Source organism: Melanostigma gelatinosum (genome assembly GCF_949748355.1).
Source record: "Melanostigma gelatinosum genome assembly, chromosome: 17".
NCBI classification, from domain to species: Eukaryota; Metazoa; Chordata; class Actinopteri; order Perciformes; family Zoarcidae; genus Melanostigma; species Melanostigma gelatinosum.
Window position 1 is genome coordinate 6944877 of NC_136650.1, and position 27462 is coordinate 6972338.

General features: G+C 47.3%; 1 protein-coding gene across 1 annotated transcript in view; it reads left to right on the forward strand.

The window, feature by feature from the left end:
• epha10 (EPH receptor A10) overlaps positions 1–27462 on the forward strand; it is a gene marked incomplete at both ends in the record, with an annotated part of 154667 nt that overhangs the window by 107411 nt on the left and 19794 nt on the right. Inside the window, 3 exons of the mRNA XM_079288669.1 lie at positions 18111–18235; positions 21302–21590; positions 24039–24147. Of these exons, the coding sequence (XP_079144795.1) occupies positions 18111–18235; positions 21302–21590; positions 24039–24147 (523 nt within the window). The remainder of the gene's footprint in view (positions 1–18110; positions 18236–21301; positions 21591–24038; positions 24148–27462) is intronic.

Sequence of the window (27462 nt, forward strand, 5' to 3'; positions counted from 1 at the left end):
GGTTTTGGTCATCCACCCGTAGGTGTGTTCATACCTGGGACAGGAAACGACTTCACAGAAGTCGAACTGGACCGTTGATGTTGTACCTTCTTTGAACGTAAGAGTGAGAGTTACATTTTCATAGGTGAGTGTCGTCGGAGAAGCCTCTCTACGTGGTCTGAGATCGGTTTGATTAGTTACTGAAGCTAAATTTCGAATCCTGATGTAGTCATGCATGTGTTCTGGCTCCTGTCTGTGGTTAATTCCCCACACTAAGAGGGAAACTACTGAAATCAGGACGAAAGTAATTACAGACTTCCATAACCTACTGAAGCTAGAGTCTCCCAATGGAAGGCCTCGCTTAAACTGTGGGGGAAACGTCATCTTCAGTACTGTCTAACCCCTCTTTTGAGGTGTCTTTGGCTTCAAATTTTCCTGTCTGATGTTCACTCCTGTCTCTGCGAGTGTCACACTCGTTACCTTCGCTGCTGCACAGTGAGTGAGGTGGTGTCAAGTAGCTCCAGTTTTACCTTTCACCTTTACTGCATGTGAGGTTGCCAATACTACCTCCCATGGACCGGTCCACCTTGGTTCACTCCACCTGCGCTCATGGACTCTTATCCACACCAGACTGCCTGGTGACACATCAGCCTGCTTCCTTTCGTCAGCTGCTGCTTCTGCGTTTGTCACCTGAGGAAACAACACTCGGCTCATGTTAGTTAGAGCTCCCGTATATTTCTCAATTTCTAGAGTTAGCAAGTCTAGTTGTGGTTTATCATGACGTCATTAAATCTCAAAAATTGTGAGTCGCACCTTTACTGAAAACTATTCTAAATGTGGATCTACAAAAACTGTTTGACACCTTACCATATCTCCCCTTCACCTCGATATCTCTGCTGTAAGGGATCACATGGCTGGCTATACACTGAACCCCCCCATGGTCCTGGTGACAGCATGGGCATCTGTTGATGTCTCATGGGAGGAGGTCCAGCTGGACCTGGTCGTAGGTACTGCTGATGTTGTGGTGGGAACGGAGCATGTTGTGGTGCTGCATTGATCGGTCCTCCTGCTCTTTTATGAGGGCAATCTCTCACCCAATGACCTTCTCTCCCACATACGTAGCACACTCCTTTACTTACAAGACCCCCATGCCCCCCTTTATCGTTACCTCTCCCTCTGTTGGATGCACCACTTCTGCATCGTGGTGGGGGCTGATTGTACACCACCGTGGGGGCTGGTACTGCTGGATTTTGTTGCTGCTGGGCTTCTGCTGCTATCATCTGTTTCTTGGCCTGAACTTTTCTATTTAATTCTCTGTCGACCTCTGCTACTTGCAGTTTCAGCAGTCGCCGCTGCATTCTCTCTATGTCTTCCTGTCCTTTTGTCTTCTCAGTTAGCTGTCGCTGGTTGTAGTGAGTTAGGTGTTTCCTCCACATGGCATCTTTCATGTTGCTCAAGCCTACTACTTCTCCCAGCGCTGTCCGTACCGGTGGAGGCAGGCCCATCTGCACAGTGTGTCGCCATACTACAGTGGTGGCTTCATTGCCGTCATGTCTCCCCCCTGTTGCCCTCTGCCACTCTTCTTCAGCTCTCCTCAGGTACTGATGGGTTTCTTCCTCTGGTTTTATCTTCAGTCCCGAAAGAGAGTTCGTTTTTGGTTTTTTGGCCCAGATTCTCCGCATTGCTGACCAGAAAACTCCTCGAAAGTTGTCAAATGGGGTTTCATCCCCCCTGTTGGTCGTTCCTGTACTTACCTCCAAAATGTTCAATTTGGCTGTTCCTTCGGTGTGGATCATCACGGCACGGATGTCTCCCAATGCCAATTTATCAGCTGCTGTGAGTTTTTCAAAGACACGGATCCACGGATTGGCTCCACCTGCCAGCGGTGGCAACGCCTTTTCCAGTGCGTCCATGTCTCGATGTCCCCATGGCACAAACTCAGCTTGTCCGTTGGATTTTACCAGCTCTCCTACTTCCTTACTCTGCTTCTTTAATGTAAACATTATGCAGCCTAGGAGTATTCAAATGTGTGTATTAAATGTGCATGCTTGTCATCACATGAATCAAAGTCAACTCACCCTCTGTGCTGTATGGCGTGTGGCCGCTGACTCCAAAACTGGGATCCGCTGCTCCACTTCCCAGATCTGGACCCACTCAACCACGCACCTTGACTAAAACAAACACAGAACTGCCAAAAGTTCAGCAGTAAATGTTAGCATACGTCTGTAGTGTAAGAGAGGTCAACGATCTCTCAAATATGTTGCGCCGTCCGTGTCAAAATTGATTCTTAGGAACTATGTAAAATAGTAAGTGTACCAAAATTAGTCAATACTGGATATGTGAAGGAATCTCGAATCCAAAATTGAAGCTAGAATTCCGAAATCAAACTCAACATCTAAATCAGAATCACAATCTCAATCCAGTTCCAAATCAGAATTCGAAAGGTTTAAAATTGGAAGTAAAATGAAATTAAAAAACAATGAATAATTAATCAATTAAATATTAAATTCAACTTTAAAATCAATAACTGTGTTCAAAGATATTCAATCAGAAATACCAATGTAAGTCAAACTGTTGAACTGCACTTACACTCTGGTCTGCACAATAATGAGTCACAATTAAGTTCAAGAATTGAAGAAACACAACTGAAACCATTAATCTTTGTTAAAATGCTGAACTAAAACCAAAGTCAACGACTAAAGTTTATAATGCTTAATTAAAACTAAGGTCAGGATATAAGCTCACAGCTCTTAGACAATGAATCTCTGAAAAATTCAGATTCTACTCACTTATTTACAGTTATCTGCAGTTACTCCTTCTGTTTAATTGTTTTTAAATCTCCTTTTCTTTTGCCTTATGTTTTGATGCCTCCAATGGTTTTATGTGAAGCACCTTGAAATGTGCTATACAAATAAACTTGCCTTGCCGTCTGCGCCGAACCGGAAGTTGTTCTGCGCCAAACCGGAAGTTGTCATGAAACCGGCTTTTTTTGTAACAGATATGCTAACCGCAATGCTAACGACAAAAACGGAGCTTCTAATAAAGCGTACGCACACACAAGTATCACCAAAATCCCACACTTTAATTCCACTCATACGCCTTCTGTCTCCTCTCTCAATCCAGCCGTTATTTTATTTTATAAGCACTTATTTTACATACAGAGTACCGCAACGCCGGAGCTACACGTAGCTAGCGTTAGCTCCTCACAGCGCGGTCATGCAATATCAATCATTTTAAACGTATTTCCACGCTGCTAAAACACAGACTAGTCACACGTATTATTGGACATATTTAGTCATCATTTTAAACGTATTTCCACGCTGCTAAAACACAGACTAGTCACACGTATTATTGTTTTATTAACCCTTAAACCTCCGGTTAACGGGCTTTAGCTCCTCCGGACCTGAGTTCACTGTTACGTATATGAAACGCGAGTTATTCACTGCCAACGCCACAAACCACTCACCCAGTCTGTCTAGTTTCACCAAAAGCCCTTATTCTACGTCCTCTGAATCACCCACATGATCCACTAATTATATTCACAGCCAAAACAAGCGAGTGTGTCTTTCCTGAAGCCACAGCCTCAGAAGCTAACTCCCGCTAGCCTAGCTCTCTAAGCAGCTTATGCGACGAGACCCGATACTCGTGGACAAAGCCCACAAAGGATTGCACACCTAAGCCCCTCAAAGCCACAATATCTCAGTTCGCCTCGCTACATAACTGCTTTAAACTAGCTATCTGCAGGCCTAACAATACTTATGTTGGGCCGAAGGAGACTCCCAGCATGAGCAAAGCAGTTTCGCCTGTACCACAGCTTGTTTGATTCCAATGTGGTGATTTACTTACACAGCGCTGTCCGTCTTTAATTAATTCTTAGGATCCTTATACTCTTGACTAATCCCTTAAGTTCATCATACTTCAGACAGCAAATCGTACTTACCTCAGTGGAACATGGCCTCCCTCGTGGAACGTACCCACCGGCAACGGAGCGTTAGCCGTTAGCAGCGCTTAGCCAAGCAGAGATTCCCCTAAGGTTCCTAGACGCTAACTCACAGATTTCATGAAACGGCTCTGCCTACCGATATTGTGGGCCCGGGATTGTCTGCTTGACTAACGCCGCCGTCAGCACACACAGCGAGGCCGGTAAGACTGTCCCATCTGGGTCGCCAAATTTGTTAAGATAGTATTTTTACCTCATAACAAAGGGGAGGCCGAGCCAGCCATGTGGCCGGCTTCCTTGTGCCGTCGACACACTGCAATAATAACGCTACCAAAACTGGTTTACAATTATAAGGAATTTAATTCCACTGATGTAAGTACATTTACAGTAATACATTGGAGTATACACTCCCATGACATATTAAATCAATAAAACCCCATTTGCAAAAAACCTCGCTCAGCTCCTCCGGTGAAAACACGTCTGTCGTCCGGGAGCCATGGGACAGAGAGCGAGGAAAAAGTATTTTAAATTAAAACCTCCCACATCTGTTTGACACACCTCCCCTTCCGTCTATCTCGATTCCTATTGGCTACCTTCCAGGAGTGTATTCTACTGTCTGCCCTTGTGTTTACTATCACATTCAATGACTGTCAGTTACGTTTTAATCCCATCTATAATAATCCTTCAAAATGAAAGTTTATACTTCTGCAACTTGGCAGAAGTTTCATGCTTCTGCATGTTTGTTTATCTTAATTATGCATCCTCGAAACCCTTATGATTATGACTAACTATGAATTATTAATTATTAATTATTAAACACTTTTATTATATCTACTAACTACAGTTTTTTACTCAAATTTCTTACAACACCAGCAAATGAAGAAATATCTTCACCAATCTGACAACACCTGTGTAGTATTTAGAAAGATTGCAGATCTGCTGCTCACCTAGCGTTAGCCTTTAGCTTATTATTAGACTGCCAATTCAAACACAGGCAAAGTTCTCAAACTACTATTGGTACCCTCCAATTGGAGATCAGTTGACAAAAAGTGTTTTTGTGTGTCTTGAAGTTGGTAAAGATGTTTCCTCATGCGTGTGTATTTGCTGTGCTCAGCGCCACCATAGTGTTTCCATTGATCACAACACGCGTTACTGTCAACTTATGAAGAAAATACTTGCAAAAGTTCACCACCCAACTTCTCGTCCGTTTGAAACTTTAAAGACTTTATTAGTGTTGCACATGTAAATGCACGCTCCACTGGGGCTTTGGAACCACTGACAGCATGCTTGTGGCAGTAGGTTTATAAAAAGCCCCAGGGACAGCCACACCAAAAGCAACTAAATGTTCCCCCTCTGCTGTCAGTCACTATCCGTTTAACCCCAGGTGCCGTGCCCAGAGGGAACAACACTCTTGCTTCCCATTAACCCTTTGAACAAGAACAGGCCTGACAGATACAGCTCTCTCAATCCTCCCCGCCTATACGACTTATAGCTACTCTACCGGCTTGCCTCCTCTTCCGAACACGCATGCAGCCTCTCACTCTTTAATATGCAAAGGCACACGGGTGAGTGTAAAAGTTGCAATGCGAGGCGAACGTGGTGAGAAGTAGAACAATGAAACCCCCCTCCTGAGAAGATGGATGTCATCTCAGCAGAGGCACCAACAGGCCTGCGGGGAACAGCGGATTCCCCCGAGAACAGAGACGGGAGAAAGCGAGAGAGGGCCCATAGAAGTGAGGAAGAGGAAGAGGGGAAAAAGTAAGGATGACTTCGAGATGTTCAGCCCCGCTTGTGCCGGTGCCCCTGGGGAGAGCAGCTCCCCGTGCCTGTCTCCTTTGATAACGACACAGAGATGCCAGTTGCGGCTCAGCCGCCTCTGTGCACACGGATGCAAAAGCCTCCAGCAGCGGCTGCCATTTTGTGCCACAGTCTATTCATAGATCCACCTGCCATAGAGACCTGAGCTGCCACGTATCCCCCAGTGCCTGCAGGACTGGGTATCGAGAATCTGGTCTGACTTGGAACTCATAGGAACCCTAAGGATTTGTTAAGAAATAAGCTTTCCAATTTAGCTTTTTTTCATTTCTGAAAGTAAGTTAGGGCCACCTGTGCTAAGGTACTGCAGCACGTACTGCAGTGTGGTGTAAGCATTTTCTTATGCGGTGGTGGTCACGATTTAGCAGACTCGACAAACTGTGCATCCAAACTTAACTTTGTGTCGCAAGATAGAGAATATTATATCTTTCAACCAAGCAAGTTGTTAGAATATCAAATCATTCATGGAAAAGGATGAACTAGAAAATGATCAGAACTTATTTTACTTTATTTGAACCCAAACTAAAAAAAGTATGTTTGTGGCAAAAGAAAACCTAAAAACTAAGTAAAACCTACATTGGAGGTTTATTTTGAAAGTACACTCAATGCATCTAACTTGACAGCGGGGTAACTAGAGCGCCACCGTTTGAAGCGCAGGGCCACTGACCAAGCGTTGGTATTTGATGAGTCTGGAATGACGTGTTGACCAGAGTTGTCTGGCCTTGAGTTTGTGACAAATGTCTCAAGGGTGTAGAAATGTATCCTCGGTTCGTATTCGACAAATACTGGAACTCGTGAGCAGAGTCGGGAGTCTATCAAACCTAAATGATACCCAGCCTTGGCCTGCGCTCACAGCCTATGGACGTTTAATCACTGAGAGGCACAGCTGCGTGCTGCCTGTTTGCCGTTTTGTGCCAAACGCCATCCATTATACTTCCCTCATGCCTCACTTTTTCGCTCTCATCATAGCATCCCTTTGAAGTCTGTAGATCATTATCTCTGGCAGTGATTGGTATGTGTACAGCAAAGCTTTCATAGATCTTATCAGGAGCTGTACGTCTTCGTGACGAGTGCCTATCAGTGTTTTTCCCTGTATGACGAGGCTTTGAAAACGTCTTCTGTGTACTTCCAGAGATGGAGAAGCTTATAGCCCACAAGGCCATCACCTCTCCTGCATTACTTGTGAAAATCATTGCGCATCTGTGTGTGTTTTTGTGTCCGGGTGTGTACATGTGTGAGTACAAAAGCCATTTCAGACGGCAGTCGGCATCGATTTCATCCTCTCAAATACAAACGCCAAAACCAACACTACCCGCCATTTGCTGCTATTCACTCTAGTGTGTACTGTGTGTGTTGAAGTGGTGGGCGCCCAGTATCTGCACTTATGCCAGCTGAACGTGTCAGTATGTCTTGGAAGCTATTATATCCACACAGTGACCATTTATCCATGGTTGTCTCCATGTTCCCCATAGATCCACGAGTTGTTTTTGAAATGTGGATTGGTAAAAAGGCAAATTCTGGCAGAAATGTCGTTGATGGTCCTGAAAACGTCGAACCGATCTCATCATTCTTTGTGACTTCTTGTTCCTAGAGGACATTTGAGATGATACGGTGTATTTGTTTCCAGTATCTCTGCCAGGAGATTATGTATTCAGTCTAGTGGGTGCGTGAGTGTGCATACTGCTGGACCCATCAGCCTAATGTTGTTTGTGCTCATTTATAACTGTGTGATCTTTGACCTCTTGTAGTTGGGGGGGAATTCACACTTTTTGAAAACACATTTTATTCACTGTTTTATACCGTAATTGTCTGTTGACCCCTCACCCCTCTTAACTGTTCGGTAGGTGCTGTAAGTGATCAACACATGGTTCGGTTTGGAATCTTATTTTTCGTCTCTTGATTTCTTGATTGCCACGGTAACACAGTCGTATGTATGTTTAACTATCACATAGCAAAGCACAAACTTAATGTACTGACTACAACAGAGCGCTTCCATTTTGGTCGCCAGTTGTTGGGCTGACGATGGCCGTTTGGAAAATTGTAACATATCAGCAGAATCCTGCGGTGTGTTTAGCTTACAGCTAACAGAACCGAACACACACCAGGACTGACCCTTTCTGTTCGGAGGAAACTTTAAAGGCACAGTGAGTAGGATTTGGCGGCGTCTAGCGGTGTGGTTGCAGATGGCAACCGACTAAATACGCCTCCAGTAACTCCTGCCTTTTCCAAGACTGCAGTAATGTGAGCCGCTGAATGCAAAAGTGGTAACGCCGTAACTACGTTAGGAGCAAGTCAGAATTCACACGGAGGCTGACGGCTGCATAGATTAAAACGAGTGTATCTGGAGAACACATCTGATACACTGAAGGTCTAGACGGGGGGGGGGGGGCAGCAATCATGGTTTATTTATTCATTCAATCAAACAATACAGCAGTCGTTGTTACAGACTCTCCTGGCGGAGATCTGCACTCTGAGTGCACTTTGCTAAAGCAGCTACAAAGGCCTTAGGAAAGGTCATACATCGTATTTATTATACATGTTGCATACTGCGCCGCAGACACACACCGTAGTTTATAGTGAGCGCCTCAAAGCTTCAGAAATCGTAACAGTTCAGACACTGCTAGTTTGTTTGCAACACATGTTTGAACCCACTTCTTTTTAGCTGTAGAGGTGGAAACAATCTCTTTAACCGGCACTTTTATATTCAAGCCTTCAGGTGATTGTGTGTGTGTGTGTGTGTGTGTGTGTGTATAGGTATAGAACTCCTGCTTACTTGTTTTGTACGTGTTGGATTGAGCAGTTATGTTTGGTTGGTTTGGAGCCTGGCACCAGTCATCTGCATAATTTAGCACAGAAGGAAGGGGGAAAGCAAACAATAGCCTGCAGAAGGCTATTTGACACTGTGTTCTTGGTTTAGTGTGTTCTCGTTGTGTTTGGGTGGAAGGGACTTTGAGGAAGGTGGGGTACGTGTCTGTTAGAACTTTCTTTCACTCATAACTTTAATCTGAGCCAGTGGCTGCTTCTCATGTACTGTGGGAGTAATTGCTTTATTTTCTAATGAGCCAGGCTGCAGTTTATTTCCTCTATGGTACATAATTAATGCTTGTATGTATTTATCAATCACTAAGTGTAATTTCTCTGAGTGTTTATTTACATTCCTGGATGCTGTTCATTAGCATCTGTCCTTCTCCTTCAGTGCCGTTCTCACTTTCACCGACGGCATCTGTCGCTGATGTTGCATTATGTCGGGTTATTACAAACACTTGATGCCTCAAAGCAAAGTATTTACACTTCCAAAATGCAATTAATTGGCATAAAGCGTCTTCCGAACACTTTAAAATAAACACAACAAATTGCTATTCTTTTTTCACATTCAGGGATTGAATTAGTGTGTTTTAGAGCTTTTTTTTTTTTGTTGGGCCACCACAAAACCAATTATCTTCTGAGGTTGTATGGGCCTCATTGCAATGTATCACAATTGCATTTGTGTGTGTGTGTGTGTACTATTTTATTTCAGATTTTCTGTAAATTATAATGGGCACCAAAAAGATGAGAGAAATACCAAACAAACACAGGACAGATGTCCAACCACTCGGGATCCATTCGGTCTAGTTAGGCGTCGTCTATATTTAATGCCAATGTTTCTTCCTTATTTTATTTTTTCATATTTAGTACGAAAATAGAATATAAATGGCACAATGACGACTAACTGCAAAGGCTCAAGGTCATTGAATCTAACAGATTTATGATCATTCTTTTAATTAAAAATGTCATGTTGAATTTTGAACCTGCCCACTAGATTCTATATTGTCTCAAAGGAAATAGTAGAGTCATATTTATTTTAGGACAGAGCTACATTTCTACTGACAATCACACACTAACACACAGTCGCACGTACACACACGCTGGTTGATCATACTGCCTGTTATTTCTTCCATTCAGCTTGAGTGGACAGACCTAAAATGCAATGACTGATGCCATGATACAGACATTCACAGAAGTCACCATGAATAATAGATAATACCTGTATTTTCCGACATCAAAAAACAGAGGGATGGCGATGGACACACACAGTGAGAGTAGGATCTCAGAGTGTGGCTTTGATCCGCTGCCTAAAATGACTGCATTATCCCACTGTTGGAGAGGAGGACTGAAGGAGCTGCACAGATGCTCTGCGTGTGTGTGTGTGGGTGCATGTGGAGTACTTGTGTGTGTGATCCCATGGTTTCACTCATGTGTGAGTGACGGGCACAACATATTCATTAGAGTGACTGTTTTCACAGAGAAAAGCAATTAATTGATGCTTAAAGGTCAGGAAAGAGATGAGCAAGGAAGAGGAGCCGTCGACTGATGAGGTGGCTGAGGGGAGAATGAGAACAGAATGGAAATAGAAGACAAACGGTAACAGAATCAGGGACAAAGAAATGGAAAGAAATTAGGAAAAGGGGAATTAAATCCAGAGTGCCTTTAGTACTAGGAATCCTCTGTAAATGATTGGAATTGGGTGAACAAAAATAATAATCAATCAATCAAAGGGCTTGTAAATAACATATGGAATGGAAAAAATAACCATGAGAATTAAAAATCAAGTTCATGTATTTGAAGAAAGATGGGAAAACGAGTGGGATCTACAACACATTTCTAATGATCCCCAAGTTACATGTGACAATAAGACAAATGTGTGTGTGCGCATCTGCCCCCCAAGTGTGTCTTTGTTTGTATAATGTATCCTCTTACTTGACGTTATCAGTGCAACTGCATCTTATGAATTAATATTTATATAATCCGTTTTGTTGATTTTGTTTTGTCAAAAAAAATGTCCTGTGCTCTGTGACCGTACAATTACTTATGAAATGAAAAATGCACAAAAGAAAATCCTGAGGTGTGTGGCAGCCGGAGGGGCAACCTCAGAGGAGAAGTGGTAGAGGGACGATATTGCCGGACATGGAGGCGGAGCCCCATGTCAGGGAGTGGAAAAGAGCGCCAAACCACCATCAGCCCAAACAAGCAACACCTGAGGAGGAGAGCCGAGGGAGCGACCACACCCTATCGGAGGAGGAGGAGGGGACTATAAAAGGGCCCCGGACACAGGAAACGAGGAGAGAGTAGGAGTGGAAAGAGACGGAGACACAGCAAACGCATTGGAGACAACTGGCTTACCCCTTGATCACCCTGGAACGTCTGACTACCCGCCCGGCTCCCGACCCCTGCCTGTACGACTACCCTGCTCCTGCCCGCGCCCTGGACCGTATGAGGAATACCCGTTGTGCACCGAACCGTGGAAGTGAACCCCGACCATCCCTCTGGAAAGCGGACAGTGTATTGTTGAGTGTCTATCCTACCTCTATCCACTCTCTATCTTCAGTAAAAACCTCACTTGCACCATTTATCTACCGACTGGTTGTGTTTATTGGTCCGTGTTGTCGTGAAACCCCCTTGCCACCCCGGGGGCTGTCACAATTTGGTGGAGAATGTGGGCACAGTCCGGTTCTGGCAACACTGACCGATAGACCGACCAACCCAGTAAGCATGGCCACCCCGGTGCCATTTCAAGAGCTGCTAGCGGGGCTAATCGCTAGCAACCAGGAAACCCAAAAACGCCACGAACAAGCCATGCAAGTACAAATGCAAATCCTCCAAGCACAGCAGCAACAACAATACCAACAGCAAGTACACATGGAGCAGTATATGGCGGTACAAACCGAACGCGCGGAGGCGATGCAAAGCGACATCAAGGGCATGTTACAGACACAACAGGAGCAACGTACCGTGGAGAAAGCCAACCCAGCGCGCTTCCTTCTCAAGCAGACGGCAGCTGACGATGTGGAAATATTTTTTCAGATATTCCAGACAACGGCACTCCGGGAAAAATGGCCAGAAGAGCACTGGGCTGAGTTGATAGCCCCCTTTTTGATCAACGAAACGCAAGTAACGTATCAGGACTTAGAGCGCGCTGGAAAAGTTGACTTCCGGGTGTTGAAAGCGGAAGCGTTACAGCGATGCGGGGTCACGCTGGTACTAAAGGCACAACGATTTCATGAATGGACATATGACACCTCCCTTTCTCCGCGAGCCCAGATGCATGAGATCAAGAGGATTACGACGGCCTGGCTGCACGCAGAGCCCACCGAGGTGTCGCCCACCGATCGTGTCGTCATGGACAAATTCCTCAGATCCCTCCCGTATGAGGCAAAAAAATTGGCCGGCCAGAGAAACCCCCGCAACCTCGAGGAACTGGTAGAGATCATGGAGGGTTACCACGCAGCACAAGCGTTAGTGCGTGGGGGAAGAAACCCGAAAGTGGAGGGGTCCACCCGCAAAGAAAAGATGAGAACGGAGGAAACTACCTATGTGTCTCCCTCCTTTCCCCCAGGCTTTCCCCGACGTCGGCCGGCGGGTGGACCGGAAGAGAGGAGGTGCTACCACTGCGGCGAGATCGGGCACATCGCATGGGAATGTCCTCACCGCCAGGACGCACCCATGACCACGGCCAGTGAGGGGAGTCGCCCATGCGGACTGATTACCGGATGCTGGGCCACTCACGAGGACCTCATGCCCCTCACCCCGGTCAAAGTAAACGGCCGCGACGCCTCCGCGATGGTGGATTCCGGGAGCGCGATTACCTTGGTGAGACCTACGTTTGCTCAGTACCCGCTCCTAACCGGCACCCGAGCGGTCACGTGCATCCATGGGGAGACCCGCGAATACCCCACCACCGCCCTCGAAATATACACGACGAGGGGTAGATACGTCGGCACTGCAGGAGTAGTGGAAGGACTCCCCGTAGAGGTGCTGGTCGGCCGAGACCTGCCCGTGTTCCAGGAGCTGTGGCGCAGCCTGGTGGTGAAACCAGGTACGACCCCTCACCGAAAGTCCAAGAAGAAAGCCATCTGTGGGCTGGGGGAGGAGATCTCCACCGATCCCCTATCGGAAGGAGTCGCCAGTGCCGTGGCCCGGGCGTTGGTGGAGGCCACCCAACCCAACCCCGAGGACGTATATGCCACAGCCGTCGAGAACGACGGACCCTCCAGCCCCAGTGAGCCCGAAGGAGAGGCGCCACCCATCCCCGAGGAGGCAGATACCCCCTCCCTCGAAGAAGAGGAGCTGGCCGGGCTGTTCCCCCAGGACCCGGAGGAGCCCATCTTACCCGGGCCCCTCACAGGGAGGTTTGGGACGGCCCAGTTGGAGGACCCCAACCTAGCCCACGCCCTTCGGCAGGTGGCCGCCGTAGACGGACGACCACTGGACGGGGTAAGAGACCTCCCTCCCACACATTTCTCCATTTATAACGGGCTCCTCTACCAGGTAGTAATAAAGGACGGGGCCCCCCTCAGGTTGTTACTGGTACCACGTCCTTTCATACCCTCTGTCCTCCAGTTAGCCCACTCCCATATCTTAGGTGCCCATCTAGGAGTGGAGAAAACCCTGGAAAGGGTGAGGGCCAGGTTCCACTGGCCCGGAATAAAAAAAGCCGTGGAGGATTACTGCCGGAGCTGCCCCGAATGTCAACAAGTGGCCCCACAACCCCATCACAGAAACCCGCTGGTGCCCCTGCCGATCATCACCGTCCCCTTCAGCAGGATCGGGATGGACCTAGTGGGGCCCCTACCCAAGACCAACCGGGGACACAGGTACATCCTGGTGATAGTGGATTACGCCACCCGGTATCCCGAAGCCATTCCCCTACGCTCTATGGCCACCAAGGGCATTGCAAGGGAGCTGGTGATGTTGTTTTCCAGGGTCGGAATACCGGAGGAGATTCTCACCGACCAAGGAACCCCGTTCATGTCTAGGATCATGAAGGATCTGTGTGGCATGCTGAAGGTGACCCAACTGAGGACGTCGGTGTATCACCCCCAAACGGACGGACTAGTAGAACGATTCAACCAGACACTGAAGAAAATGTTGAAAAAAACCATGGACCAGGACGGGAAGAATTGGGACCAACTGCTACCCTTCCTGATGTTCTCCATCAGAGAGGTGCCCCAGGCATCTACCGGATTCTCGCCCTTCGAGCTCCTGTACGGTCGACGACCCCGGGGGCTACTCGACCTGGCCAAAGAAGCCTGGGAACACCAACCCTCCCCCTACCGCACCATGGTGGACCACGTCGAGGAGATGAGGGTGAGGATGGCATCCCTCTGGCCCATCGTCCGAGAACACATGGCCGAGGCACAGGCGGCCCAAGCCCGCGTGTACAACCGGGGAACCCAACCCCGAGTGTTTAACCCAGGGGATCGGGTGTTGGTCCTGGTACCCACGGCGGAATGTAAGTTTCTAGCCCGATGGAGGGGGCCGTATGAAGTAATGGAGAAAGTGGGGCCGGTAAACTACCGAGTCCGGCAACCAGGTCGGAGGCACCCGACGAAGGTTTATCATGTGAACCTGCTCAAGAAATGGGTGCGTAGGGATGCCATGCTCTGTTTCTCTCTCTCTACCCTCCCAGGAAAAACGGAGCCAGTCGAGGTACCCGTGGGAGAAGAGTTGACCCCCCGGCAGAAGCAGGACGTCCGGGAAATGGTGGATCGGTTCCGGGACGTGTTCTCCCCGGACCCCGGATACACCACACTGGTGCAACACCGGATAATCACCGAGCCCGGGAAGAAGGTGAAGCTAAGGCCGTACCGCATCCCCGAAGCCCGCCGGGGGGCGATAGAGAGGGAGGTACAGAGTATGCTGGAGGCCGACATCATCGAACCCTCGACGAGCGAGTGGTGCAGCCCTATAGTGTTGGTTCCGAAACCCGATGGCTCGGTCAGGTTCTGCAATGACTTTAGGCAGCTCAACGCCATCTCAAAATTCGATGCCTACCCGATGCCCCGGGTGGACGAGATGATAGAGCGCATCGGGAGGGCCAGATACATCACCACCCTCGACTTGACTAAAGGCTACTGGCAAGTGGCAGTAGCCCCCGAAGACAGGGAAAAAACGGCCTTCACTACGCCCATGGGACTGTACCACTATAAGAGGCTGCCGTTCGGTCTCCACGGAGCCCCCCCACGTACCAGAGACTGATGGACCAGGTACTACGTCCCCATCGAGAATACGCGGCAGCCTATCTGGACGACATCGTCGTGCACGGGGAGGAATGGGGGGCTCACCTCCAAAGACTGGAAGCCGTCCTGAAAGCTCTGCGAGGGGCGGGGCTGACAGCCAACCCCAAGAAATGTCGCCTCGGCCTCCGGGAAGCTGACTACCTGGGGTACACCATCGGCCGCGGCTGCGTCAAGCCCCAGGTAGGGAAAGTCGAGGCGATCCGGGAATGGCCCCGCCCCCGCACAAAGAAACAGGTACGAGCATTCATTGGGCTAGCTAGCTACTATCGACGGTTTGTTCCCCAGTTCTCTGCTCTTGCAGCACCCCTGACGGACCTGACAAAAAACCGGCTGCCAGATCGGATCGTATGGACGGCAGAGACCGAGGACGCCTTCGAGAAGCTGAAGGAAGTACTCTGTTCTGAACCAGTGCTGGTGACCCCGGACTTTACGCAACCATTGGTGGTACAGACAGATGCCTCCGAGACCGGGGTGGGTGCCGTCCTGTCCCAGCTGAGGGATGGAGAGGAGCACCCGATCACATACGTAAGCAGAAAATTATTACCGAGAGAAACGAGATACGCCACGGTCGAGAAGGAGTGTTTGGCCATCAAATGGGCTCTGGGGGAGTTGAAATATTATCTGCTGGGACGACACTTTACCCTGGTCACGGACCACGCCCCCCTGGTATGGATGTCCCGTTCAAAAGACAATAACGCCCGGGTCACACGCTGGTTTTTATCCCTTCAACCATATGCTTTCTCTGTTGTCCACAGATCCGGGGCCGCTCATGGAAACGCGGACGCCCTGTCTAGACGGGACGCCCTAGGTTCCTGGAGCAGTCCTCCCCCCAGGTCGGATTTAAGGGGGGGGGTATGTGGCAGCCGGAGGGGCAACCTCAGAGGAGAAGTGGTAGAGGGACGATATTGCCGGACATGGAGGCGGAGCCCCATGTCAGGGAGTGGAAAAGAGCGCCAAACCACCATCAGCCCAAACAAGCAACACCTGAGGAGGAGAGCCGAGGGAGCGACCACACCCTATCGGAGGAGGAGGAGGGGACTATAAAAGGGCCCCGGACACAGGAAACGAGGAGAGAGTAGGAGTGGAAAGAGACGGAGACACAGCAAACGCATTGGAGACAACTGGCTTACCCCTTGATCACCCTGGAACGTCTGACTACCCGCCCGGCTCCCGACCCCTGCCTGTACGACTACCCTGCTCCTGCCCGCGCCCTGGACCGTATGAGGAATACCCGTTGTGCACCGAACCGTGGAAGTGAACCCCGACCATCCCTCTGGAAAGCGGACAGTGTATTGTTGAGTGTCTATCCTACCTCTATCCACTCTCTATCTTCAGTAAAAACCTCACTTGCACCATTTATCTACCGACTGGTTGTGTTTATTGGTCCGTGTTGTCGTGAAACCCCCTTGCCACCCCGGGGGCTGTCACAGGTGTTTAAGTAAAAAAAACAGCAATGACAGTCGGGTGCAGATGTCTGCTGAGTGTCCGCAGCAACCACTTCTGTAATGTTGATTGAATGAACACAACCCACAATTGACCCCCCCCCCCCCCACCTAGAACGCAAATGTTTCCGCCATTTTTCATTTGCACGTCTCACTCAACAGACTCATTTTATTCTATACAGATGTCTGCATGTGCTCGTCTCTGCTCCGTCCCACTTCGTAACTGCGACTTGAAGCGTTTATTTCGGCTTATAGTCAATTTTGTCAACACCACGCGTGTAAACAGGAGTTTGATGCCCAATAAAAAGGCCCAGAATAACTGTGTCTCTGACTGCAGAGAAGCAGCTCAGCAGCGGCGATGCACTCAACAGTGTGTAGTTCAGTTAGCTGTTCAAACACACTGTTCAAAACAACAAAAGTCGACAAACTGTTTTCCCCATAGACATACAGTCTACGCCTTCCCCCCACTGTGTCTCTGGCTGCAGAGCAGCGGCTGTGTGTCAGAGACGCACTCAGCTGTGCTATCACTACTATCACTACTATTGAGAGTAGTGAGTGAGGAGTCAGCAAGCAGTCGGCTGCAGTATAAAACACGCAATAAATGTCACCGCAACCACGAGTGCTCCTTGAGCACGCAGTCATAATATTATTCAAAATAATTTCGCAATATGTTGCAGCAGAATGCGAGATGAGCCGTGGACAGACGGAGAGGTGCGCAGTCACTCACAAACGCACCCACAAACGCCAGCGACTGCATGATTCTCCTGGTGGAGATGATTGTAGTCTAGGACAAAAGAAGATGAGGGGAAACACCCCTCACACTCCCATGGCACTAAACAGAAGCCTACTGGCCTTAATGGCAGCGCTCCTCCCAGACATGAAGGCCTTTTCACTGCGCTAACCACAGCCCTTTGTTGTTCTTAGTGTCTTTGAGTGACAACCCATTTTGCTACTTAATCATACATGGCATAATTAGCACTTAGGCAAGAGTGGGTGGTGCTTGCTGAGTATCATACTTTGGGGCTGCCTGTCTTTTGTTGGCAGAGAAACAAAGAGCTGGTCTTTTCCCCGGTAATTAAGTTGTTTGCTTAGCGAGGCCCACGCCGTCACACACGGCATCTAAATATGGGAAGCGTCGCACTGCAATATCCATCTTCAATTTAGTTCCCTCTGTTGTGATCAATAAGGGATGACATATTTGTCGGGCTCCATTACACCGCGGCTCCCCTCGATTGAGTCAGAAAGAATTCAAATGTCGGAGAGACTCGGAGAGGAAACGGGGACTCCAGATTGAGAGCTTCTCCAACCGTTCGCAGTCTCGTGTAGATACAGACTTGTCAGTCAATCCGTATCTGTATTGATCTATTGTCAGTCCCAACGTGCCGACCTGGGCACTGGTCAATGCCTCACACACTCAGACACAGAAGGTACGCAGCGCTTGTCCATTCACGGAGTGAGATTAAGCTGTCTGCTCTGACACAGATCAGCTTCAATAATGAATGTGGTGTCTCTGCTACCTACTGCTGTCCTTGTTCATTCACTCTCTTTCTTCCTCTCCTCTCCTAACAGCCTTGTTGGTTTTCCCCAGACTGTCTCTTCTTCTTCTATAGCTCTCTCACCCCAGATGAATACAGTATGGCATACTGCAAATATGTATTTATCAACATATCACTGCCTGCCTTCTGCCAATGTCCTCCTTGAAAGACAATTTGCAGCATTTCTTCGCTCCCTTTGTGTGAAAACTGGAAATACAGGAGAGTAAAGAGAGTTTCCGCTGCCCCTGAGGGAACTCCTCATGCTCCTGTATTCATATTGGATGAGACTGGAATCCCCAAACTCATCTCTCTTCGTTCTCCCTCTCTCTTCTCTTCTTTGTAGCCCCGTCTCTGATCAGTGAGCTGCGAGCGGAGAAGATCGAGCAGAAGAGCATAACGCTGGTGTGGAGGGAGCCTTCTTACCCAAACAGCAGCCGCACTGAGTACGAGGTCAAATACTATGAGAAGGTAAATCCACTGGTTCATCAGTCAGTCCACGTGATTGTTTTTCATTGCTCCATCACTAACCAACTCTTCCAAATACAATATCCAATGTTTTTTTTGACAGTTATTTGATATTTTCTTTAACTCTCAATTATCAGTATCGGCACCGGACTTGAGAATCCTGTGTAATCATTCGGGTTCCAGATGTGGCGACCACATAGACACCAACATCATCATTTGTTTCATTTTGCTTCGGTGCACCGAGTGACAATTATGTAAAACCCTGAGTCCATATTACTGCCACATTCAGCTTTGCTTTCATGGATAACTACTGTAATTCCTTCGGCCTTCCTGCGCTAAGTTAACGTAGCACTTAGTCGGATTGCGGCCTCCCCGTCAACAAGCCGTAGTCGTCACAGTAAATCTGTCATGCACGTAAATCACAGCTGTCACGCTCACACTTCTACATTTTCATACGCTGCTGTTTTCTGGCAACGCCAGGCCTTTTGTATTCGTCTGTGTCACACTCGCACTCGTTTTCACACCTCCTCCTCTTCTCTATGCTTCACCATATTTAATAAAGCCCTGCTCCTCACTGCTCGACTCCCACTGATTTACAACAACAAATAATAATAAAATAGGGGAAGATTTGGAGGAGGGATGGGGCGAGGAGAGAGGAGAGATAAGAAGAGGTGTACAGTTTGGAAGGATGAGGTTCCTGTGTGATCACTGAGGGAGAGAAAAGGTGTTAGGGACAGATGACTTGGTGGAATGATGCTTGGAAGAGCAGAGTGATGGCGAGAAATGAAATGAAGAGGCTAGATGGAGGAGAAAAGCAGAACGAGGAGGCAGATGAATGGAGAGAGAGAGAGCAAAGGATAGCTGGAGAATAACTGAGTGAGACAGGAAAATTGGTGACAGGCCATGAAATGAAAAGGCAATATAACAACACTGCAGCAAAGAGCCTGTTAAAGTATGAAATATGGCTTTACTTAGTCCGTGTATTGCCTTTCTCTTCCTCCTTTTTTATCGTTTATTTATGGGCCCACAAATACTGATATTTCTAAAATCCCTTGTTAAACATGCAGTGTTTTAATCGGGATCACGCACGTTGTCGACGGCAGTGGTGACCAGCACCGACGATGATTCACTCGCCGTTTATTCATAACGCGATATCACAAAGTGTCATCTCTGACTCTGTTGTTTCCCTCCATCCTCCCCTCCATCTCTTCTCTGTGTCACGTATTATATTAGCTCACTCCACAGGAGTCACTCATTATAAAGTAGCTGCCATTCACTTTCTCAGTGAATCTCTGTTTCACTCTGCACGCGTCTCTCGCTCTCTCGCTCTCTCGCTCTCTCTCTCTCTCTTGCTTGCTCTCTCTCTCTCTCTTGCTTGCTCTCTCGCTCTCTCTCGCTCTCTCGCTCTCTCTCGCTCTCGCTCGCTCTCTCGCTCTCTCTCGCTCTCGCTCGCTCTCTCGCTCTCTCTCGCTCTCGCGCTCTCTCGCTCTCTGCTTTCTTCCTGCCGTGCTGTTCCTGAAGCCATAGAGGATCATGGAAGTAGCATTGTGCACACACACACACACACACACACACACAAAAGGCAACTGACTCCGTTGACATGACCTCTTGTGTCTGCTATTTATCTGAGCAATCTGTGTTTACGCAGGTGTCACACAGACTCCACACATCCGTGCTCGTGCGGTGCCGTGAAGAAGAGTCTGGTGGTAACGTTGGCATGTCCAGCATCCAGCACCAAAAGTGAACTGCAGTCGATGAGCGGCCTGTAAAGGCCCGCTGCTTACGAGATACTCGACTCAGTCCGCGGAGCGCTGTAGCCCCGCCCCCTGCTGCTGCACAGAGCGCTGTTGCTTTATGCAAAGTTCAAAATTGAACGTGTCCAATTTGCACCAACTTCGACACCGCACGTCCTTAGGTCACCCAGCAATACACCCACTCAAGTGTAAAGTAGATCGGATGGACGGTTGTTGAAATATGCGAAGGACTCACACAGTGTTGCTACACGCCACTGTATTGGCCTCCAGTTTATTACAAGTGCTGGTGTGACATCTTGATATGCACACACAGTGGTTGGGACCTCTCCAGAGACACAACTCATCTTTAGGTTTGTGCCAAACATGCTCATCTCATCTTTTCAGAATAAGAAGCCTTTCGCTGACTTCCACGCACGTTGAAATTGCCAAAGCTAGATAATCCACTACACTGGATGTCTCGTTACAGTTTCTATTCTAATTGTTCCTCCATTGCACCTGGCTTGAGACTTTTAATATCATTGTGCAAATGACATTAGGCATACTTGGCAGTCTCACATACAGCCACAGGGGGAAATGAAACTCCATGAAACTGGGAAATAATACCTTCTTAAAATATGTTACTGTACGACCTCACACACTGTCAAAAGGTAGGTATTCACAGTCACCAGATCCTAACCCAGTTGAACAGCTATGGGTAACCAGCATGTTAGACAGTGCTCTCCGCCTCACCCACCAAGACACCAAAGGACATTGGAGTGATCTTATTGACGTGCAGAGTTATGACGCGCAAAGACGGAAGCGGCGGATGTCACCGAAGCGGCGCAAACACAAACAGCGAGTGGAGTAATTATGTTGATGCGGAGTCTATTCTCTTGATCCCAGCGTGTCCACTTGTGTGAGTGAGTCACTCTCGCAGAGAGAAACAAAGGAGCACCACCTTTGATTCATTTTCTAAAGATCTCTCTAATGAATAGAGCCGTGCATTAATGACAGTCTGTTTTCTCTATCGTGTATTTCCAAAAGAGTGTTGCTTCTTCATTCATTCATTTACAGGAGTAAATTGCAAACTGTCTGGACACTTTGTCTGGCTCTTTGCAACTCTGTTCCGCTGTCTCAATAAGTGAAACATTACCAAAGCCCTTGATTCGGTTACAAAATTGTCTCGCACGGCTCCCAGCGCTACATACTGTGCCATGGAAATGAACAAGGCATCTCACAAATGTATTCCACCTACACGTCTCACTTCTCCTCCTGCCCCCCCCCCCTCTTTCTTTGTAGTTTTCTCTGCCTCTCACTGCACTTTCTGTCTCCGCAGGAACAAAAGGATCAGAGTTATTCGACTGCGAAGACGGCCGCCACACGGATCAGCGTCAACAACCTCAAACCTGGCACCACATATGTCTTCCTCATCCGCCCTTTCTCTACGCCGGCCCCCTCCTCACCCCTGTCTTCCTCCCCTCTATCATCCTCCTCTGCGTCCTCTGCCACTTCCTCCTCGTCTTCCTCGCTGTCCTCCTCTTTGTTCTCGTCCTCCTCCTCCTCTCCGCCACCCATCGACTACGGAGCGTACAGCGCTCCCCTGGAGCTGCAGACACTTGGCGAATGTGAGTAGCCGTTTCACGCCCCCCCATCCCTTCTCCTCCTCACTTTCACTTCACTCCCTCCTCTCAGCACCGCCGGGCACAATGGGATGGGGGGGGGGGGGGTTTGTGTTGTGCAGGCACCTGGCCAGGCCGCACAATAAAGTGTGCTGCTAGAGTGAGAGAGATGGGGAGATGAGGGGACGGGGAAGTGACTGTCTGAGATTGTGTGAAGATGCAAGATTCTACTCGTAAACTGTGAAATGGTTCTTCTTTGTGCGTGTTGATGCCGCGTACCTCGGGGTCTGGTTGGGACTCTGTGTGTGTCTATTTGTGTGCAAGTGAGTTTCAAGCCTTGTACTTCTCATGAATCCTTTTGTTTCAAAGTGTTTTAGTTGCCCAGGAAAGGGATTTGTTCACAGTGTAACTCGCCCGAGACCACCATCTTGTACAGTTGGCCAAAGACCAGCTCGACCACAGAGTATTTATACATTTTTAAGCAGAAGGGGTCTCTTATTTCTTTGTTTTGCTTCAGGGTGAGGGCTATTAGTTGCAAGATAACTTTTTTTTTTTTTTTGGACAATGCATATTCGGTTTCCTTTATTCTCCCTCAGGCTGGATCAAGAGTCAAATGATGACCGGACACACTCACAAGGCAGCAACACAGCAGCCTCTAGTGGCCGCGTGCGAAACGCAAACAGGTTTTAAACGACGTTCACAATGCAATGGTGTGATTGGTACATATGTCAAGTGAATAATGCATTCATCGAGTATCGGTATTTTTGGGTTGATTGTAAGGAAACAATAAGAGTTGGCAGGTGTACAGCTGCAATACAGAGGGGTTGAAGATGAATATTTAGTTTTGTGAAGAAATCGAATGGCCACTGGATGCTGTGCTGTGTTCCAAGATAGTATTGTTGAAGTTCAATGAAACAGCAGATGACTAAACTATTGCTGTTTTCAATAATTGTGCCAGTCAACAAAAACAAAAGGTCAACAAAAACCAACATGGACGACAAGTCCTTGAATTGCTTGCAAAAACTTGCAAAGCTGCCGTCTGCTGATGAAGATGATGTCTTTCAGAGTCTTATTACTACAACAGCATCGTTTGCATTGCTGAACCAAATGGTGTCTTATGTTATTGTGTAATTTCTGTTCCTTGAGTCTTTAATGAAGCAACCAGTGTGATATAGGAGGGTCAAGTCTAATATTAATCATGCTTGGGGACGGCAACTCCTTTGAGAATTGGAACGCATCGGTTTACCCTCCACTCCAATCAACTTCTTATGAAATTCATTGGACCCTGAAGGTCATCGCCTTATTATTTGATCTCATCTCCTGTTCTTGTTCGCATTTAATATACCAACGCGTCTTCATACCTACATGACAGAACAGGTTGCGTGGCCGTTGGAGAGCATCAGCTAAAGGCTCACGTAGTTCAAAGGGTTCACGTTTATACGCGTGGCAAACATTAGGATTTCAAACAAAACCACCGGTACTTGGTTCAATTTCGGAAAAGATCATTGTTTGGGTTAAAATATGTTCATTTGTTAGAAGGTAATGTTCCGCATGTGACATTAGTGATGGAAGTTAAGTCCATAACGCAAGTAAATTTACCGACGGAAGTTAAAACATGGGACACGAACAGTGAAAGTCCTGTCTTTGTTTGACTGTGAAGAAGTACGTTTGTTACATGAGTACGGTTACGTATGTAATAGGGGTGTAACGGTACGCGTATTCGCATTGAACCGTTCGGTACGAGGCTCACGGACGAACCGAATAAGTTTGAAAAATAAAACAAAATTAAAAAATTAAAAATTTAAACCTTTATTTAACCAGGTAGTCCCATTGAGATTAAAAATCTCTTTTGCAAGATGTAAGTAACAATACTAGATGTAAGCAACAACACTACATAACATTAAGGAGCAGTTTTTGTTTTTTATGCTTATGTGTTGCTAAGAAGACACCCCAGAAGACGAGTCACTCAGGTATAGTTCCATCATTGTTCAAAGTCAAAGAATAACTTTATGATGTTAGTTGTAATGAATAAATATATTTTAAAATCAAGTACATTTCTCTGCATTTATAGTTTTCTACTGTACCGAACCGTACCGAACCGTGGCTCCACCGTATCGTACCGAACCGTGAGTTTTGTGAACCGTTACACCCCTAGTATGTAAGTTATGTAACGCATGTGATGTAAGGGAAGTACTTCAGCTGCTTATCAATTCACCAAAATAGGGGTCGTAAAAATCTGCTTGCAGCCGTGTTTTTTTTGGGGTTTTTTTGGGGAAGGACGGTCTGAATATACAGTAATTGAACATATGTGCGCCGCACGATGCTGGTGTGAGGAAATATGTTCTAATGGTGTGATGCCTGCGGTTCTTTGCCCAGCTAACTGTTGCACACTCATTTCAGGTAAGGTGTGTGTTTTTGCCCATATTTGTAATCGGTGTGTTTTGTCACTTCCAGTGGCGCTGGCGTCCAGTGAACAGAGTCCAGTGGTGATCATCGTCGTCGTGTCCGTGGCCGCCCTCATCATGCTGCTCTCCATGGGAGTTGGCCTGCTCATCTGGAGGAGGTAGATACTTAAACACGGACGTAAAAACATGCTTTATCCACCTTACACCTCATTCATTCTGTCGACTTTTAATTCCCTCGGCACGTCACTCAAACGCACACTGCCGCGCTCATGTGTGCAAACACTCGATCACGGACTCGATCACATATTCAGGCTGTCACATGACACTCCGTTCTAATCCAGATTACAGTAAACCAGTGACGGGACGAAATCCCTCTGTGAAAGGAATCTGCAGCGGCGACGAGAGAATGACTGAAATTACACGATAACAAGTTGTTTAATATGCGACATAAAGAAGTCTGCACGATAATGGTGCTGTCTGTGGCTGGGTCAGAGACTTCTTTGATCATTTTCTTGGCGAGGAGTTCATAGTTCTTTGCTCTCATTAGTTTTCATAAGTGGGAATTGTGAAACTGCAAAGAGGATCAGAGAGGTTAAAGCAGTGTCACTTGCATAACAGCTGACGCATGGTTTACTCAGACCAATATGTTTGCCTTTCAAAGCTCGTTTGTGCTGCTTACAATAAGAGGGGAGATTCATTATTTCACTTCTTTAAAAAAAAAAAAAAAAGATCTGAAGAAGATGAGACAGCTCAAGCATTTAACTTAAAGCAAATGCTTGGAGGTGCATGTAACCATGACTTCCTCCACTATTAATGTGACCTCATTTTTCAACACAATGCTCGGTCTTCAAATCACGAATCTTTCAATTGGGAGAGTTTTGTGGTGGCAGAGTTTTGAGACTGCAGCAGTGCGAGAAGCTTCTTTTCTTTATTAAGTGGCAGCACTTCAATTTGGGTACATTTTACAACTAAATTGCATTGCTAGAGGGGGAATCAACCACAGAAGAGACAACCAGCAGAATTGCGGCTGGTGCTTTAAGCTGGGGGAGGCGGTTTATTTTTTGGCGTCATTGGGCAAAAATTCCATAACCTTTCAGCATAATGTAATTCAAGGGATCTGAGAGAAAAGTAGACTTCTGCACCTCCTCTTGGCTTTTAAAAAGTCTGGCCCGTGACGGAACACTTTGGCCAATCACAGATCACTTCAGAGCGAGGGGCGTTGCTATTAGCTTCGGATGGTGAAAGCCTGATTCACCGCCGGAAACTCCTGCAGAAAAAGTTGCTCATCCTTTGGCTACGGTTAGCAATAGACTCAAGTTTTAGCAACATTTTCCCTCCGTCTCTGAAACGCTTTGCCGATATTATAGCTAGCTAGAGCCTTGAATCACAATGTGTCACCTGAATGTGCTTCCAGGCCAGCAGTTATTAAATAGCCACACAAAATTTGACTCCTTTCGGTTAGTAGAATTAGCTGTGGGTACATTTTAGCATTTACCCATGTTACACTAATTTGAAAGTTTGTGTTGAGGCTAACTTGCAATTCAGTGCCGGTCGTGATCAGACAATCGAAAGCCTTGTTTTTACTTCTGTCGGTCTTTGCGTCAAGTATAACATAAATGAATCCGTCTTTGAGGTTTATGATCCTATAAACTGAAAGTCGCACGCAATCAAACAATCAGTCGACCGGATACTCAATATATTCCTCGTTTCAATCCAATGCTGACATTCAGCGTAATCTCCGGCGCTTTAATGCATGTTTTATTGTCCTCTTTATTGCCCTGAGTATATCTTGCCGTATACTTGCATGTTTTATTCAGCTGTGCAGATAAACGGGGTGGGAGTGCGTTTCTGCTCGCCGTTCCAACCACTTTGCTCTCTGACTCCTGTCCAATTCTATATTCTGCCAGCTCGCCTCACACACACACACACACGCCCACACACACACACTTACACAGCATGTGGTGTACACACCATCACACATGCAAGCACATACGTGGGGAGCACATATCTGCTACTCCCCCGCAGTTATGGCCAGAAATCAATTGTTTTTTTTTGTTTCATTGTTTCATTTCCTTTGGCTGACGTTCAACTGATATCTGTCATGGGAGGTGTTTCGGATACATTGTGAAAGCATTTGTTTGCATAGTTTGTGTGCATTATCTTGTTTTCTCTTCCACACACACACACACACACACACACACAGATCTACATTGGTGCCAACTCTCATCCCGATGAAGCAAAGCAGGCCGATTCCACGGGTGCACCTACCTTCCTCTATAAAGAGGGCATTGCGATATAGAGACCAGCAGACCGGTTCGACACAAACACAAACGGTCCGATGATGGAGTCAACCGGGTGTAGCAATTGGTTCCATTCACCAGCAGCAGCCCCATACAAACCGGTGCTGTCAGTCAAGCATCTGCAAAGGAATAAAAGGGAATATATGTACACGCATGCAGCACTGAAGGCAACAGCATTGCAGTAGAAATGCACGGAATATGCAAAAATGTGCTCACTCTCGGCGCACACACACACACACACACACAAGTATTTACACACACTGTTGCTTTGTGGGAAGGCAGCGTCACCCCCTGCACACAGGCTAGTGATGAATAATCATGCTTGTCTTGTATTTCCATCGCTGCGTCCATTGAAAGCGGTCGGCATTGTTCATCCCTGCTGGACCATTAACTCGCTCGTCATGTTTTGCATCGAGACAAAGACGGAATGGCTTGATGCCTCAATTACCATGCTCGCCTCACACACACACACACACACACTCTTGCAAAGACAGCCAGCCCCGGTCACAGCTGGAGGGTCTCGGTTACATCGATCTGCCCCGCTCGCAGAGACTCATGCAAATGAGTCCCCTCAGCACACACACGCGTGAAGGCGGGGACACGGGCGGTCACACGCATTCGCATGGACGGCAGCCACACTTCATCAGTAAAGCTGGCTCACGTGCCTCACTTGTGATGGAAGGTCTGCGTCGGCGGCAGGTTTGCTCTGCGTCCTTTTAAGCGTTTCTCTCCGTTGAGTCCAAAACGCACCAGCAGCTTACTTATCTCTTGTGAGACGGAATGCACCGTCGTCCTATTCGGAGGAGTAACGGGAGCCATCTTTTTCAGATTTGCTTCTTCAGCTGCTTCTCCAGACCTTTACAAGGCACCAGTCTCAGCCTTATAATGATGTAATATGAAACAGGGCTAAACCAATTTGATTGCGATGGTTCATGGCTAATATTGCAATTGCGGTATGATTTGCAATATTAGAGGGACTCATCATTTGTACAACATCATTCTTATTTAAATTGAAAAACATAAAAGTTAATCGTGATGTGATTTTTGCGGAGGTCTTTAGAATATGATGTGTAGGCCAGGACATCTGTGCAGCATCACAATATTTGATTTTAAATGGTATATTGACACACATTTTGAATATCACGCCCCTGCGATTTAAATAATTGTGCAGCC